The following is an 18,451-nucleotide window of genomic DNA, read 5'->3' on the forward strand; positions in this document are numbered from 1 at the left end:
AAATAACCATTCGTCCCCCATTATTCAAATTTCCAATGCAAGTCTAAAGCATTGTCATGTTTTAACAGGTGCTTCTAAGTGAAATCTACACAGATCCAGGTGGAGCCAGAGTGGTGGTGAAGGAGTTAAAGGCAAATGCAAGTGCCAAGGAGCAGAATGATTTCCTCCAGCAGGGGGATCCATACAGGTAAACAGCCTAACCCCATGGACTCCAGACTATTGTTATGTTTAGAAGTTTTTTAAAAGGTGATCTATAATTCAAATATATATTATTTGTATTTTATTTCTATCTACGGTGGTGGCCAAAATTATTAGAACACCTCACAGATCTGAAAATATAGACCCTTTTTTGCCTCCAAAACATGTCTCAGAACATCATAATGTTCATGAAGTATCCAGATGGTTGCTCTGAGCACAACAAATATTAGATGAAGTGAGTCCTACTGTTTTTATCCACTTTTAATTTTAATATTTGGTATGTCCACCTTTTGCAGCAATTACAGCAGCTCATCTCTCTGGCATAGTGTCAGTATATTTCCAGAGAACTTCAACACTAATCTTATCCCATGCCTTCTGCAACTCAAGCCAAAGGCTGTCCTTTGAATGTACAATAGATCTGTCCAGTTTATTTTCCAACTCGCCCCAAATTTGCTCAATATGGTTGAGGTCCGGACTTTGAGGGGGCCAGTCCATCATTTTTAATGTTCATGCAGATTCCTTCTGTCGCAGGTAGTTCCGGGAATATTTAGAAGAATGTTTAGGGTCATTGTCCTCTTGGAAATTAAATCCAGGCCCAATAAGATGACTCCCAGATGGTACTCTGTGCCTCACCAGAATGTCGTGGTATACTTTCTTATCCATGATGCCATCAATTTTCACTAAGTCACCTGTTCCTGAAGCTGAAATGGCACCCCACACCATAATACTACCCCCTCTGTGTTTAACTGTTGGCAAGAGACACTCATTTTTATATCTCTCCCCCTCTCTCCATCGAACATGTACTGTTCGCTTGTTGCCAAACTGTTCAAACTTAGACTCATCAGTCCACAACACTTTATACCAATCTTCCTTTGTCCATTTCTTGTGTTCTTTTGCAAATTTCAGGTGTTTCATTCTATTTTTCTCTGTCAGTAATGGTTTCTTTGCTGCCATTGCTGCTATCCTTCTTCTCCCAGTTTCCGACGCACAGGTCTTGAAGACACTGTTGCACCATTAGTCATTGTGGTGTTGATCTTTTTTGTAAGAAAAATGACCTAAATCTCCTTATGATGGCTCTATTCTATGGTTTATACAGCATAATGATGACTTTGTAGATATTTCATTCTTTTTATGGGTATTTTAATGGCCAATTCAACAAAAACAACTGAAACCTCTTAAGTATGCCAAGTGTTCTAATAATTTTGGCCACCACTGTATTTGTTGGAGGACATGTGTACAGTACATCCTGACAAAAATAACTATATGAGATTACTGTTATGTTAGCAGCACCCCCTACCTTTCCCCTTACAAACTGCTCCTCTCAAATCTCACAGATGTTATTTTAAGGTATTATTTTAAAGCCTATTGCTCTCATCATTAAACGATCTTCATGTTATTTTGTTATTACAGAGTGCTGCAGCACCCAAACATCCTCCAATGCTTGGGACAGTGTGTTGAGGCCATTCCCTTCTTACTTGTCTTTGAGTACTGTGAAATGGTGAGTGAGTGACCACATCCTACTAAATGTTATTTATAAGCACAAAAATGCACCATCAACCCCTTTTTTACTATTTAGAAAATTGTTGTTTGCATATGACTTGAAGAAAATTGAATTACAGCCAAAATTAATAATATTGCATTCATGGGAATGAAATGTATTTTCTATAATTCTGCAATGTGTAGTCTAATTTTTCAATAATGTGCAGGTTTTCCTCCAATGAGCATGTAGTCTATGTGTGCTGGTGTCAAGGGATTGAGAGATTATTTATTTACCACTTGCTATTTCAGCACTTTTTCACTTCAGGCTTCATTAATAGAGAATTTTGATAATCAGCTCTTATTAGTCTGTTAAGCTCACAAATTCATAGGGCAGGACTCCTTCAAAAACTGTCCAGCAAGCATGCACAGCTGACCGGCCCTATTGACTCTCTGGAAAGAAAACCCACTATCTCAGTCCCAAATTAGCCCCTCTGTTCATTGAAGTAACTCAGACTCCATCATGGCAGCTGATTTGTTCACTGTTTCTCTATCTATCCTGAGTGGGCCGGGCCTCCCTCCTCCTCCTCTGCTCCCTCCCCCCTGCTGAAGTCGCATAGCTAGTCTAAGCCTGGGACTTCTCACATTCCCACCTCACCCAGTAAAGCAACAGGCTCCATTTACGCTCCTCTGGTGTCAGCTCCACCAGTTGCTGTGTTTGTGCATTTTTATGGGTAGCACTTTGTGTGCATTTGAGACTATTGAGTTCAATCTAAAGTAAACCAAGCTGTTCTTAAAGAAACCTATGGGGTGCCCAGTGACAAATACAAGACACCAAAATTGTTACCCTGAAAATATACACAACCTTAGTTTGATTTATCTTAATCATGTGAACCTCTACAATGAGAGTGCAGTGCTTTTTACACCATTGAGTATGAAACGCTGCACATTTCAGTGCAGTCCAACTGTAAATAAACACTCAATCAGAGAGATGCTGATTCAACATTTAAGGCTGTAATTTGTTGTAGTGTAGATAGAATTATTTTAAAGTGTTTCTAATTCCCAAAGATGTCCCAGTAATGTATGAAAGGCCTTTAAAATCCATCAAAGGACAGCCTCAAAACATACCTTAGAATTGCGTCAGCATGGCCCCTGCATGCCACTTTGTGATAAGTTATGTGTATGTATGAGTGTAGCAGACCCAGGTGTGTCTGGGCACGCACGAGCAGCACAGGTCCTCCCACTTACTACTTGATGCCAGGATACAGGATGTCCTTTTTGTAGTAACCACGAATGAGTTAGCACAACCTGAGCCATAAAGTTTGACTTCAGTTGTTTTAGTGGAAAACATCACATTCATGTGGTGGATTCAAATCGTCATTTATATAATGTATTGGTGTTTTATGTGCAAATATCCAGTCCGCAGTTTGGAAAAACAGGAAAAATAATGGAAAAGGAAATGCTTTTCTGCTGTTTTGGTGACACAAATGCTTTGAGTAACTCCACCCCCACCTTGTCTTCCCATTTGTCTGACCTGATAACGTGTCCAGCAGGGTGCAGATTGGCTTGTCTTGCCAGACATTGCATAACTTTGTTGGACTGGCGTATTGTCAGCTGCTGGGACTGGCTGATGCCCTGGCATTGTGGTCTTTCCCAGCCAGCTCTAGTATCGTCTCTGACAGGAGATGGAAATGAGTCAAGGTGAATGACTTATCACAAGCGTGCACGGGTCATTAGTGAAGATGGCGTGATGAAGAGCAGGTCCTGTTTGTTGAAGGTGATAATGTGTGAGGGTAGCACAACTGAGTGATGTCCATGCTCGTTATCGCTTGCTGGATAAAGAGTTTTCAGGATCATGTCTTGCACAATACGTGTTTCCTTTCTTTCAATATACACAGCACAAGATCCATTTGCACTACTTGAGCATGAAACTTCAAAATAACAAAAGAAAGTGTTGAACCTGCTTTGTTGGTGAATTTGAAATAAAAGACGACTTGTTTGCGGCCTCATACTACTTCAGGCCACGTCAGTCATCCTCTAGATGCCGAAACACGTAATGTGACACTGCAGCTGCGCAGTGGACAAGATGAATCCCAAAAAGCCAATATACTGTGACGTTCCCTCTGACAGCGTGGTGATTGATGGTGGTTTTTCCGTCCTGTATCACCCGTGCCGGGTAACCCTGACTCAAAGCATTTTAGACATCAAAATACATCAAGCAACTGGTGCAGGGGCCACAAAATGTCACATGCCGTAGTGTGAGTGACAGCCTCTAATGCATGGATCTCCTGCCTGGTGCCTGCCCAGGACGTTAGTCAGACCCTTCTCTGGTTCAGGGTCTCAGACATAAGCCAGCTGACTTTTGGCTTTCAAAAGTTGTTGATCTCCTTCATTTATTACAGTCGTTAAAGCATCAAGGCTCACGCTATTATTGTGGAGGCGCTCTTTATGTCACTGTCATGGCATTTATTAAGTTATACATTACTGCCCATCCTCTGCCCATTGGTGTATTGAGCATTATAATTCACCACGTGGGTAAAGTCATCCTTTGTGTCCTGTTTGACTTCTGCAGGAGAATTGGCTCTATTGATGGTAACTCATTCAATTAGAGACCGTTATTACTATGAAAAACCCATTTTGCATAAACAGTCCACGTGCGCTTTCCCCTGGATTTCACATTTCTGTCAACTTGCCCTGTTTAGCTCACAATAGTCAGAATATAACCCACGTTTAGTATCTAGTTTTATTAATTAATTAATTAATTAATTAATTGTTGTTGTTTTTTTCAGAGAACTTGATCTGTGCACTGGAAACTTGGCACATTCTTGGTTATTTGCAGGTCAGACACAAGGCCTAATTGTTTTGGCCTTTCGCGGTTAATGTTGTTTCATTAACAGCATTGGACCCCCTCCACCAACCCCCGCCGCAAGCCTCAGACTTAATCACCTGCTGCAGAGCCTTCACAAATAAAGACAGGCCGGGGTATCACTTACCATACATTGAATATAGCTCTTCTCTGAAATGCTGCTTCTCAGAGCCGTGTGTGTTTTCTGCGTGTTGTGTATTTGAGCGTGTGTGCTGGGGTGATTGCTGTTGGAGCAAACCATGTTGCTTACGTAAGACAACAAATCTGAGCTGGTTGTAGTGAGATAGCTCAGGGGAAAGTGAAGCCTTTTGTAAACACGCAGGCACAGCAAGACAAACTTGCATGCTCAGTAACTGCGCGTTACTTGACATTTTTAACAAAAGCGCCTCGTATATTGTGTGTGTGTGTGTGTGTGTGTGTGTGTGTGTACAGTATGTTCTAAGGGGAACTCTGTTCTGCTGGCTAATCAGGGGTTTCCTTTGCTCGGACCAGCAATGGAATGCTGGTGACACATATATGGTGACCGTAATCTCAGAAGCACACATAACTTCAACAGCTCTTTGCTTCAGAGTTAAATGTACTGCTCACATTGTGGCATACTGACACATTCTCTTCCATTATATTTGCTGTTACACAGCGGTGAGTGATAAATACAGGTGTCCGCAGAAATTCCCAACCAGCCCTGGACTGGGAAGCTACACACAGCTGAGACCGTTGCTGTAATTCAAATGTAGAGTCCCTCAGGACTCAGTCCAACCTCAAAGAACCCTGTATGTCTGTCATCTCAATAAAGTGATCTCCTTGTTCCAGATTCACTTTCCTATATTGGCTTCTCACATCACTCTGATCAAGTGACACGCGAGAGCTAACACGCTACATTCAAACTTAAGACTTAATTTCACTCTATAACCATGTGTGTTTATTATGATGTTGTGTAATTAATCAACTCGTCTTGCTCCCCTTGCGGGACACCCTGGTCTTTCCTCTCCTTCACTCACGAGCTCCAAAACCCAGCTGGACGCAGGCACAGTTAATTTCACTGACCTGAGCAGGACTCTTTTATTTATAAATCTCTGTGACACAGCATAGAGGTTCATTAAACAGCATTACCCTTATTTGGTCCTCTCACACATCAGCAGGGAGAAGTGCTGAGGAGACAGGAACAGGAGAGTCTACTGCCCCTGTGTGGCCATTTCTGCACAGTGCATTTAACTAGAATAATTTGTTAAAGTCCTCCTATTGCTACAAAACTTCTGTATTTATTGAATGTTTATGTTTATTGGTGGGTTTATGTATTAACGGCTGGGGTTTTGTGTGTTTGTGTGTGTTTGCAGGGGGATTTGCGCGGCTATCTGTCTCAGCAGGATTGGATGTTCAGAAATGCTGAGCTGCTGCAGCTGCAGAGGATGGCCTGTGAAATCGCTGCTGGCGTCACTCACCTTCACAAACACAACTTCCTGCACAGGTAGCACTTCAGAACTGCAACCCTTAAGCAAACTCACAGGTTTTAGGCCCACTAAGCTATTGTGTTTTGTTTTTTTTGTGACACTTTGTCTGTCAAAGAGTACACCTACTGCTTTGGGTAAGACTCATTATCTTAGTGAATGCTAGGCAACATATTTTAATTACAACCTGTACAACAGATGCTTTACTGTTCTCACTCAGCCAGCATTTCTGCTGTTTTTCCGCCCCTGTTTCATTTGTTGGAATAAAAGTTCTCAAATAAATATTTATTTAACTTTTTAAAGAATAAACATTTCAGCATTTTTAATCTTTTTGACTCAAGAGATACTCAAGAGATAATATTGCTGTCCCAAATGTTTAAATCAAGGCACACTCGTAAAATTCTTATGGTATTTGATTAATGCACAGCAACATTACTGTGTGTGTTATGTAACTAGTCACAAATCTTGTAAAATGTGATTGTAAAGACTTAGGTCAACTGTTAGTTTTACTTTAGTGCTTACTGTCCAACTAGTCTCAGGAGTACTCATGTTCTCCAAAAAAGGTTCGTACAGCAGGGAGGCTACATTTCATTTTCATTTTTACCCCAGCGAGCACTGGATGTCTGGCTACAAGCAGCCAGTAGGGTACAGGGGGTGTTGGGAACGTGTGGCTTGGGGGGCAACATACGATGCTCAACTCATCAGGTCTATTTTGCATGCTCAGAATATGCTCAGAGGGTTCCAATTACACAGCTCCCATGCATTGCCAGAGTGTCAGCTGTCCGCTGCCAGAAGGATATGATGATTCTGCTCTTTGCATGTAAAAGGATAGCCTCATATTGGTCGTTGTGTTTTAATCCTTGTTACAACTCAAAGGGAGTTCTACAAGCTTCCCTCCATGTGGGCAAATTTAATTTACAATCGTAAAAATATTTCTGTTGCCACAAAAAGTAAAGAAAAAGGTTACGCGAACTGATTGCAACTGAAACTATTCCGAGTGCAGCGACACGCTGACAGAAATGAATGAGAGGTGGTTGACGTTGCAGCGCCACAGACACAAAACCCTCAGGACAAGTGCTGCGTGGGCTGATATCCAAAGCTGAAACCTCAGCTTTGCAATGCGAGGGTGAGAATGGTGCTGCAAAAGAGCAGAACACACACTGCAGCGCGTGCCATCAATATGTTCTCATTCAGAAACTGAAAGGAAGTTTCTTGGCATGGTTCAGCGATTGCTCCATGTATATTTTAAGTACTGCAGCGTTTGCTGTGTTTGAGATTTCCCAGTTTTCTCTTTGGAGTTTAGATTGATAGATCAATATGAGGCATGTTTGTGAGTATTCATTGGGTTACTGCTACCAAGAACTTTTTTTAATGAATTTTTTTTTTTTACTACAATTCAAAATCTTTCATTCAGCTCATATGTAGTCAAAATGTATTTTTCTCAAATACAATTACAAATTACTCAGGCTTCATCAAGAGCCTGGATCACAGATTACATGTTTTGCAGAATGTGAGAGTCCACGTTATTCCAGCACTCGTTCAGAGCATCACAGTATCGTGTGATTTTTAAAGTATGTTTTGCCTTTCTCAGTGTTTCTAGATATTTGTAGGAGGTGAGGCCTGCTGACAATGGAGGGAAACTTACGCAAGTCTTAGCTTGGTCTTAAAATAGGCTTGTCATAGCCTCTTTGAATGTCATTGTCCTGCTAAAAATAAAACCTCCTTAACAAAAGATGGCATGCATGTGCAGTACAGGCTTCACTTTAGCTAATATGTTGTTGATCCTGTGCAGGTCACCAACAATTGCTGTTGAAACATTACTTCTATTTCCATTACTTTGTTTGACAGACAGATGTATTCATTGTATTTACTTTGTATTTGACTGCCTCCTCAAATATGTGTTCCACTCCCACTGTCATTTGGCCCGCACTAGATTAATAAAGTGTTCTTTCTAGATGATGAGGATAAAAGCAATTCAAGAGGCGTTTAAATTACAATTATATTATTATGAACTATGGAAGTCCTGATTAGTGGTATGAGAGGAAGTTATTCAGATATTTATATCTATATCCTCAAATATTTATATCTATTACTGTATTTCAGAAGTATAATTGGTTTTGAAAGATGTTTTTGATTATTAGCAGTTCTTGGTCGTGTTTTTGACCTCAGAGTTATTCAGAACTTGAAATGAGTAGCTGTTATCTTTTCGTCTTGATCTCAGGTAAAATCAAGAAAGATTACACCAAACCTAACTGGTGTCTGACGGTGTATAAGAGTGATCAATGCCACACTGTGTATCGGCCTTGTAGGGTTAAGATGTTGGACACATTTCCTTACTGCTGTGCTACTGTATGTTGGGCCCTCAGCCAACTACAGACGACAGGGGGCGGGAGAGTTTTAAATAGATTACCATTTATCTTACAGAGGTTTCAGTCGGCCTGACTGTGGCTCAGCCATGTGCACGCAAGAACACTGGTGTCAGCAGTGTTTGTCGTTAGGCGGGTAAAAGGGACTTGTGAATAGGGAATGCCGCAGGGCTAAAGGGAAACCAAAGCCTGCCTCTTCATTCAGTGAGAATAAACTACCATATGTCTGCTTTATGCGCAGAGAGGGTCTCAGAGTTTCTTACGCCCTCTCCTGGCAGCCTTGCAGAGCCTGTGTTTCCCTCTAGAAACTATATCCTGTTGCTGTATGCATGAGTCAGGAATAGCCCCCATATGAATCTTGTTGCAAGGTTAAGAGCGGAGGCAAATGACAGAATAAGAATGTTCTATAGTTGCCAAAGTCATTTGCCAACATCCCTTGCCCTTGATTCTTTGGAGGTAATCTTAGCCTTTAAAGCCACTTCATCTTGGTCTTTGCTTTAAATTTGTCTTATAGATACAAATGACAATGTACAGGCCAAACAAAAATGACTAACTGGCAAGAACAAGCATCAATTGAATATTTTCATTCCAGGGCTGATCACAAACCTGCCAGTGAACTTCATAATAAGAGAATGATCTGAAGTATCTAAGCCGTCCTCTGTGTGCCACACTGATGTCTGTCTCTCTGCTCTTAGTGATTTGGCTCTGAGGAACTGCTACCTGACTGCAGATCTTACAGTCAAAGTGGGAGACTATGGAATTGGACCCTACAGATACAAAGTAAGCAGAAACCTTCATTTCAGATCATTTTCACCATTACTGGATGGAACTTCATATTCCTGCCAACACCACAGGCTGGTTACACAAAGATACTCTACATTAGACTTGTTTATTGACTCAGACCAGTCACACATTTACTCTTTACTCAGACATGATCCAATCAGACTTTTCAGTTGATACCGATTTATAATGTGAATATTAGTTGAAATTTCTGGTCTGATACAGATTACCCAGTGAGTTTCACTGTGTCTTTTTTTGTGGTCAATAATCAGAGGGAAAATATGTGCATTAAGAAATGGCTCCTCAAAATGTGACGCATTTGCTTACAGTTCGGTCATTCTAAACTCCAGTACATGCAAATACAAACCGAATGAAGACGTCTGTTGGATCGCTGTGCTTGTAGCATATAAACACTCACCCCAGTGCCTGCTAGGCACTAGATGCCAAATAATGCACAGTATCTCAAGTCTCAATCTCAAGTCCTTCTGAGGTTAACTGCACCATCTTGAGTCGTAGTGGAGTTAGAGAGACACTTACAATGGCGTACAAGGATGTGCGAGAGGCTGGACATCCATGATGAATCAGAATAAATTGCTTAATTTATGATCTCTGATAGGAAATTTTACAACCACTGAACAAGCCATGTATAATAAATCTTGTTCAATACACAGAAAAGCCAAATGAATCAAAGCATCTTTACTCTCGGATTAATTTTGACCATAAGAAGTTAGCTGCCCTTCTCCACACCATCTTAGAGCAAGGTGCTGCTGTAATCATGAGAATAATTAGCCAAAAAGAAATGAAGAAAATACATATTACATATATTACTGTAACTAGTGGTTTGCCAAAAAAAATAAAAAAATTATCAATACAACCACAATCACACCTTGTATTATTCAGTATTTCTGTTGTCGTCAAACTCATCAGAAAACATGAGCTGTTAAATGTCCTTATAATTGTTAAATTCATCCACAAGTAACATGTGTTTTTTGGCTCCTGAAGATAGTTAAGAACTGCTCTCACATTGTGCAGCTGTTGAACTTAAGTTGCCTCTCTGACGTCTGGCTGTTGAACTAAAACAGTCAGTGCCAAAGTGCCTGTCTGCAATCAGCTCCAGTTGACCTGCCACCTTTTTCACTGTAGGCTGTGCAGGTGTTTGGTTTTAATCAACTGTATATGTCACCGAATTAAGATTGTCTTCTGTTGTAACTTGACACACTGCAGTGCCCCAAGGAAGTCCTGTGTGCTGCATTCCTTAAATACTGCTGATCTTTCAGTTTGGCTGTCTGAATTTAATACTCACAAGATAAGGTCACCCACTGAATCTATTTCTGTAAAGAAAGGGAGAGGCAAAGTGGGAGCACGCTTCCTCAGTTTAGAGCCAATAAACAACCAAATTTCTCCCATTGCAGAGAGCTTTTTGATGAGGTGGTGTTCTTTATTATTTGCTATATTTCCTAGAAAATGATGGTTTGTAAGCAGTAGCAAATACCACGTGTGACAGAAACATTTTACAATCTTACTATAGGAGGATTACATCATCACAGAGGATGATGTGTTTGCACCCCTTCGCTGGTTGGCTCCTGAACTGGTGGGCGAGCGCCATGGGGGTGTGATTACTATGGAGCAGACCAAGCCCAGCAATGTGTGGTAGGTACCAGACTGCAGCTCTTCAATGACATTAGAGGACATTTTTAAAAACCCTTGACTTAAAACGACTGTGAGTGAGCCTGAATGGAATCCAAATACATTTTAAAATGATACTCCTGATAGAGACTTTGACGTTAACATCCCTATTTTAAGTTTTTAAAATCCATAAAGCTTTTTACTGCCTTATTGCATGTCATACGGTATGAAAGATATTCCAGCTGGAGCCCTGTGCTGTTATCAAAATATTCAAGCGAAGTATATTTGGAGTAAGACAAAGTAAAGAAGGACAGTAAATCGCTCTGCAGTACACTTTTAGCTCTTTGCTGAGAAAACAAGCCTTTCTGCTAATTCAAGATCTTGTAAATCCCCACAAAAGTCTGGATAATTTCCAAAAGAGGAGGAAAAGACACTGACACTGCACCAACTAAGCATCTCTCCAGTCTTTACATTCATTTCAGCCCCTCCCTGACTTCACGACTCATTGCCCAAATGCCTTTCCAGTCATAAATTGCAGAGTTACATCAGGTAGTTGTAGATACAAGGGCTGTACCCCCCCTAATAAAAATATGTTCCCCTTGTAAAGAGCAGCACAAGTGAAGTGTTTAAATTTGGTTCTTGGTGTCATAGTTTCTTTAGAAATAAAGTGATTTTTTTACACTATTGTTCTGTGGGTTTGGATACTTCTGGTTTTGGGTCAAGATGTAAAGGTGACTTGCTGAACTTTACAAGATAACTTTTGTCCCGCAGTAAATTCCAACAGCTATTTTATCCTAAATTGTCTGTAGGGCCTTGGGGGTCACATTGTGGGAGCTCTTTGAGAATGCTGGTCAGCCGTACCCTCATCTGTCTGACCGGGAGGTTCTCAATCATGTGATCAAGGAGCAACAAGTCAAACTCTTTAAGCCACAGCTGGAGCTTCCGTATTCTGACAGATGGTGAGCCTTTGGAATATGTCTATTACATCAAATTATATACAAATAGTTCTCTTAAATCAGATTTTAAGTTGAGTTATTTGGCCATTAAAAATGTATCTGAGAAAGAGCTGTCTGTGTTACCTTTATCTGCAGGCATGAGGTCCTGCAGTTCTGCTGGCTGTCTCCAGACAAGCGGGCTACAGCAGAAGAAGTGCACCGTTTGCTCACGTACCTGCGCATGCAAGGTCAGAAGGACATAGAGGAAGATTTTGAGCAACGCTGGGATGCTCTCAAGCCTAACCCTTCCACACGGCAGACCACTGTTAGCCACTCCTCTTTCCCAATCCTGGAACAGTTTGCTGATGATGCCCTGCGACAAGAGATTGATGAAGTGCTCACCGTTACTGAAACCAGTAAAGGTCTCAGCTTTGAGTACGTTTGGGAGGCAGCCAAGCACGACCACTATGATGGCAACCACGGACGCTCAAGCATGGACACAACGTTGAACTATCACAGCATGTTCTTTCCTGTTTCCAGTGAAGACATCCAGGCCCATTTCCCTGATAATGTAGCCAGAGCAGTGGGCCCAGAAGGTGGTAACACTCCTTCAGGAATTCCAGGGATTGTGCCAGTGTTTGATGCACAAAAGCCATCTAACGGAAATGAATATTATATACAACTAGAAGAACAAGGAGAGAGCACCGTGGGGGAAGATGGGAACAGAGGGCGAGACTTGGACTTCATTTCAGGCCGGGAAGACTTTGTTGTTCTCCAAGATGTCCGTCTGGATGAGTCTAGCACAGATGCTGATTTTTTCCACCAAAGTATTGACTCTAAGGATTCCTATTTACCAGACAGCCACATTTGGTCTTCTCTTGAAAATGACAGCCCTTACCACACCAACATTTTCACTGAAGGGGGGTCCAAGCAAGAAGACTCTCCTTCCTGGAGACAGAGTTTCATAGAGCTTCCAGACCGCAGTGAGAACCCTTTCAATGAAGGTGCACCAGTAAAAGTCAAGGAGGGGGATACAGATAAAAGCAATGGGGATTCTTTTTTAGGGGATTGTTCAGAAGCTCCTCACCTGGCGGATTCTGTGGAAGTGGAGAGGGAGAGCACAGATGTGAAGAGGCTTCTGAACACTGAAAAACTAGCTGACAACTTCATGTTCCTCAAAGACCAGAGCCTGATGAAAGACAGATCTAGATTCTCAAGTCCGCAGGATCATTTTCTTTCACCTGGCATAGCCCACGAACCAGAAGCAACATTCAAAATGCGTTCTTGGGACAACCTTGAGAGTTTAGGCAGCTTAACCACGACAGACACTTATTTAAAACCTGCAGCAAGTAGCACATCCTCAAGACAGGAACCTTTAGACTCTCCAAGTACCAGCTTTGGGGAGTATTGTCAGTCTCTTGTAAAAAATGAAACACTGGTGCCTTTCATTACAGTGGTCACAGACGATGACACAAGCAACCAGCTGCCAGTTAGAAATAGTTCTTCTACCGAAGATGTTGGTCTGCTACAATCCTCAGAAAGAGGTATAGACTCTGGTATTGATTCTACCTCAGAGAGGCTTGAGATTAACATTAGTCAAACTGATGGCCACACCCATGCATTCTCTGAAAGTGCCACTATAGACTCATTGTGCACAGATGCCAAAATTCCCAGCCTTGAAGACGACCTTGGAACCTCAAAGGGTAATGTTCTGCCCATCGAAGGTAAAATGCCTGAAAACCTGCAAGTCCAAGCATTGCCCTCAGACAACGGGCACAATGAAGACCTGACGAGCAACGATTTGTTGAGTGAACTAAACGAGGATGCGGATATAGAGCTGGAAAGCACTCTGTCTGACCATGAAGAATCTTTTACGGACACTAATGGGCATCCTCTTGTCAGATCTTCTCTGTTGGTCTCTGGGCCATCTTTGGACCAGATCAGCCAGGACAGTTTACTGGAAGACAGCATGTCCACCACTCTACCAACCGTAGACGTTTCAGCGGAAACGCCAGACTCTCTAGACTCTCTCGACATCCACAGGCTAAGTGAGCAAGGAGAAGAGCTGGGTTCTCAAATAGTCCAACAAAAACTTCAGCCTCCCTACAAAATATCAGACAGCGGTTATGAGACTGAGAACCTGGAGTCTCCCGAGTGGAACTCTCAGCCTAATGTTGATGATTCTTCCCCCGTGAAAAACGGCATGACCGTGGCCAAAGAAGAGGAGGAAACGGAAGAGCCCACAGCTGCAACAAACCTGGTTCCACCAGAAATCATCATCTCTGAAGTAGAGGGTGCGCTGGACGCTCACAGAGAGGATCCTATTGAGGACCAGCAACCAGATCACGTAGCTCCTGCTGAGGAGCCACTCATGGGCAGCAATTATAGAGACTCTGCCTACTTCTCAGACAATGAATCAGAACCAGAGAAGAAGTCGGAAGAAACAAATGCGGGAGGTTCCAGTGAAGTTACGTGGCTGAGGAATTCTGCCGACGCGGTTAATGCTGGAGATCCAGCACTGGTGGTTAACGTGGAGAGAGATATAGATTCTTTATTTTCTCAGCGAGACTCTTCTGAAGCTGCTGAAGTACAGGCCGATGGAGAAACATCTGATCCTCATGTTGGGGGTATGATACCAGAGGCACCAGAGGAATGTGAGGAGGAGTCTGCAAGCAATCATGATGAAGATGGAAACAAACAAGAGGTGCTAAAGGATGTCACATCTCCTGACCAACAGGACCCGTCTGAAGATCTAGAAACCCCAACTCCACTCCCTTCTGCTACCCCGTCAAAGCCACCACCAGAAATCGCAGTTCATGCTAAACTAACCAGGACCTTCGCGAGTGATGGCCATAAGATGAAAGAGCCGGACATGGAGGGGCGTTACCTGGGGAGACGGGATGCCTCGGGTCTAGATGGACAGGAGGACGGGGTCGATGCAGATGAAGAGGACGAGAACAGCGATGACTCTGACGATGACATCCGTGCGTACCAGCTGCACAGCTCCAGCTCAGAAAGTGAGGACGATACCGTGCATACAGTGCCAGTTATTGTCTCGGATGACAGCAGTGCAAAGAACCTGAAGAGCTTGCTGAAACCCACCACGCTGAACATCGAGACATCATCTTCTCCGTTTCCTGCGAGGTGCAATGCAGAGAACTCCAGAAGAGCTGTGTCTTTCTTCGATGATGTCACTGTCTACCTGTTTGACCAGGTAAGTACTCTCTACTTTGTTTTATTGCAGAAAAAGACACTTTTCTGTGGTCATTCTTGTTAAAATCCAACCCATTCTGATCTAGGAGACTCCCACAAAGGAACTGGGCGATCACTCAACAGGCTCAAACAATCAGGCACCAGAGTTCAGCAGCCCAGTGTCCACTGCCAGCTACCTGAACCGATTCACCAACTCGGAAAGCTCCACAGACGAAGAAGGTAAATACAACAAAAACCACTAAATGTATGCAGCTGCTGAAAATTGTATTGTCCATCACATGTCTTCACTCATTCTTTAAATCCTTACAGGTGGTGGTTTCGAGTGGGATGATGACTTCTCCTCCCCGGCACCTGCCTTCCTACCCAAGACGGACAAAGAGCCTGCATCAAAAACCATGTCCTCATCTGCAGCATCTCGCTTTTCCTCTCCGCCCCCTGCAGCAGGGCGCGTGCTGGAGCCCAGCTGGAGCAGCTCCTCAAACTACTCCCGTTTCTCCATCTCGCCGGCCAGTATCGCCAGCTTCTCCCTCACACATGTCACCGACTCGGACATCGAGCAAGGAGGCAAGTTGAGAATGCAGTTACACCAAACCTGTCTGAGTTGTGCCCAGGCTTAAAGACACTTTTTTTTCCCCAAAATTATTTTGGGAAATGTGCTTATTTGTTTTCTTGCCAGGACTTGGATAAGAATATTGATACCACTCTGATCTGTGTACGGTAAATATGAAGCCATGGCCAACAGCAGGTTAGCTTGGCATGAGCTAAAGAAATAGTCCAGCATATAAAACCCACGGAAAAACTCATCGTTTTTATACTTCATTTTCACAGATCTAACAAACGAGATGCAGCATCACTGAGCTGTACAGGTGCTGCTAGTGGATTTATGTTACCTTTAGACAGCTAAGCTAACCGGCTGCTAGCTATAGCTTCACATTTACCATTCACACATGAGAGTAGTATTGATCTCTTCTCTCTACAACAAAGCACATATCCTAAAATGTCAAACTATTCCTTAAAAAATGGTTCATTTTTGTAGCAGTCTTAATTCCGTTATGTGCAATTCTTGATGCAAATTTATTAAGATGAAATTATTACACTATTTATATAAGTTTGTATTTGTAGTAGATATTTTCACTGACTTCTATTAGTGGAGTTTACATGCTCATTGGGCCTCATGATAACATGAAATTGTCATGTTTGGGTAATATTCATGTATCAGTTGAACACGTTTAAACTTTAATCATCTTTTTTTTGCTCACCCCAGGAAGCAGTGAAGATGGCGAAAAGGACTAGCGTGATAAATGAAGGGACTATTTATCATGACACTATCGAAAAACGAACCTAAACTCGCACTTTTTTGGGATCGGAGAACAGCTGAATACGGACAGATGACGCGGTTTTTGGGGGCAACCGTGGATGCTTCTCTCAGGCAGAACTGTTCAATACCTACACGGAGAGGACCATGAGGACAATGGCTGTAAACTGACTTTCAGCAAATAAGACGAGACCCAGTCCCCGTCTGAGCCACATCACCTCTCCAGCTACATCGGTGTGCGTGATTTCAGTTCAGTGCAATTCCACTTTGGAAACAAAAGACAAAAACAAACAAAAAAAAATGTTTCTAAATGTTTGCTTTAAAAACTCATCAAGCGCATTCCAGGTGTTCGGCTGCTTCTTTTTGTTGTGCGTCGAAGTGCACTCCTTTTCCAGGACTTTTGCTTCACCAAAAAAGAAAAAAGAAAAAAAAAAAAGACTTGACCTTTTATGTTCTGGGTTCAACACACTGGGCTGGAAAACGTATCACTACAGCCAAATAGGAATAAGCTCTTTGATTTCAGCAGACCTGAAACTGAAGATCAAGCTTTTTTTTCTCTCTCTAACATTGTTGATTTTTGCTCCTTCATGTTGTGCGATTATTTCAGTGGTTGCCTTTTTTGGAAGAGTGATTTGTTTTTTTTTTCGTAACCTCTTGTTGGGTGTTAATCACAATCTCCTAATCGGAGAGAAACTGTGTGGTATCCTTCTGTAGCAGCGTTTGAATAAGAAGGGTTGAAATGAAGCCCAGCGCCATCCATGCATAGGAACTACATTATCTAAAAATCCCTCATCTTACAGGGGTGACGCGCTGTGTGTTCCTCTTATTTATGTTCTAAACGAGCATTTACAGTAAGTAGTTTCATGTTTTTGAGACATCTCGGTAAGAGTTGATGTTATTTGACAGGGATTGTCCTATTGATCCTTACAGAGGTGATCCAACTTAAAGACAGTTATGAGGAAAAACTTTAAAAAAAAAACCAAGTTATTCATTTTGTAATGCTTCAGTTTCATGCTCTGAAATGTGCAGGAAGTTGCTCGGATGGTTTTGTCCTAATTACTTACCACTGGGTTTTATCACGGTGCCTGTGATGCTGTAAAAAAAAAAAAAAAAAAAACGGAGCTGCACTCCTCCATTTGCTCAATACTACAAAATGTCAAATCGCACGTTTGGCGAGATTGTGCAAAAAAAAGTGGTAGATTTTATTTTTTAATGTCAGAATGAAGAAGTGCGATGAGCTGTTTGTAAACAAATGTGCAATGAATTTCATTAATTTGTAGAAATTTGTGTACGAGTTCATAGGAAGAGCCGGTGAACGTGCAGGGACTTAAAGCTTCACAAAAACACACTACTAGAACAAAAAAAAAAAAGAAGCACTGCTGCTTTGATTAACGCCAGTGTCACGAACAGTTTTCTGCCTTTTTTAAAAAAAAAAAAATTGTGTCAAAGTTAATGATTCAGATGGCATTTTCCTCCCTTGGGGCCCCCTGTCCTTTTGCAGTTTTGAGCATTTCATTGCATCTCATACTTTGCTGGTCGGACAGCGTCTGCGTGGCTGTGCAGGGTTGCTCGGGGATGCGATCCGTTTCTGTATAGAAGCATAATGCAAACAATCATGGAGATTTTCATGTACAGCTATAAAAACACCCTTGAAACTGTAGCTTATACAGTTACTGTATGGTTCTTTCCTTTCAAATGACTCATACACACCTAAAAGCTATACTTCACCTGTAGTAGATGATATCCAACTCCGCCACCCCGTACAGACGGCACTGTACAGTATCTTAGACAATGTTAACCTCTGTTTAAAAACCAGCAGCCTGTGCTTCAGTTGAACTTGAACATTTATTTAAGGAGATCTTGTTTTATTTGACTACAGTATACATTTGCTTAATCTTGCACATTTGAGAAATGTAACTTAAATGTTGAACTGTACTGATGTATGTAAATGTTAATTTTTTTTTTTTTTCTGTCTGTAAATGGGAAATGATGTAACTGAGTTATAGGTATGAGGTTTCATTTTGTAACTTAAAACTGAGTTGATCAGAGGAACATATCACAGTCGTTGGCTAAAAGCAGTTAAATTAAGACACAAAAGCAGATGTGAATTCATTCTGTCCTTTAAACTTGTAGATTTTAAAAATATTTTTACTTCATATTTATCATGCTTAGTGTAATTGAATGAAATGTTTATAATTACACTGTTTAATATGAAAATAAATGCAAATGAA

The 18,451-nt window shown here is 41.8% G+C and overlaps 1 protein-coding gene across 1 annotated transcript in view; it reads left to right on the forward strand.

Moving 5' to 3' along the window:
• lmtk2 (lemur tyrosine kinase 2) overlaps window positions 1-18,449 on the forward strand; it is a 28,842-nt gene extending 10,393 nt beyond the window's left edge. The window contains exons 5-14 of the mRNA XM_070848010.1: window positions 69-187; window positions 1,609-1,696; window positions 5,875-6,005; window positions 9,047-9,131; window positions 10,660-10,781; window positions 11,567-11,716; window positions 11,849-14,906; window positions 14,992-15,124; window positions 15,215-15,473; window positions 16,174-18,449. Of these exons, the coding sequence (XP_070704111.1) occupies window positions 69-187; window positions 1,609-1,696; window positions 5,875-6,005; window positions 9,047-9,131; window positions 10,660-10,781; window positions 11,567-11,716; window positions 11,849-14,906; window positions 14,992-15,124; window positions 15,215-15,473; window positions 16,174-16,198 (4,170 nt within the window). The 3' untranslated portion in view covers window positions 16,199-18,449. The remainder of the gene's footprint in view (window positions 1-68; window positions 188-1,608; window positions 1,697-5,874; window positions 6,006-9,046; window positions 9,132-10,659; window positions 10,782-11,566; window positions 11,717-11,848; window positions 14,907-14,991; window positions 15,125-15,214; window positions 15,474-16,173) is intronic.
• Window positions 18,450-18,451: the final 2 nt, after the last annotated feature.

The sequence above is a fragment of the Pempheris klunzingeri genome, chromosome 17 (genome assembly GCF_042242105.1).
Source record: "Pempheris klunzingeri isolate RE-2024b chromosome 17, fPemKlu1.hap1, whole genome shotgun sequence".
NCBI classification, from domain to species: domain Eukaryota; kingdom Metazoa; phylum Chordata; class Actinopteri; order Acropomatiformes; family Pempheridae; genus Pempheris; species Pempheris klunzingeri.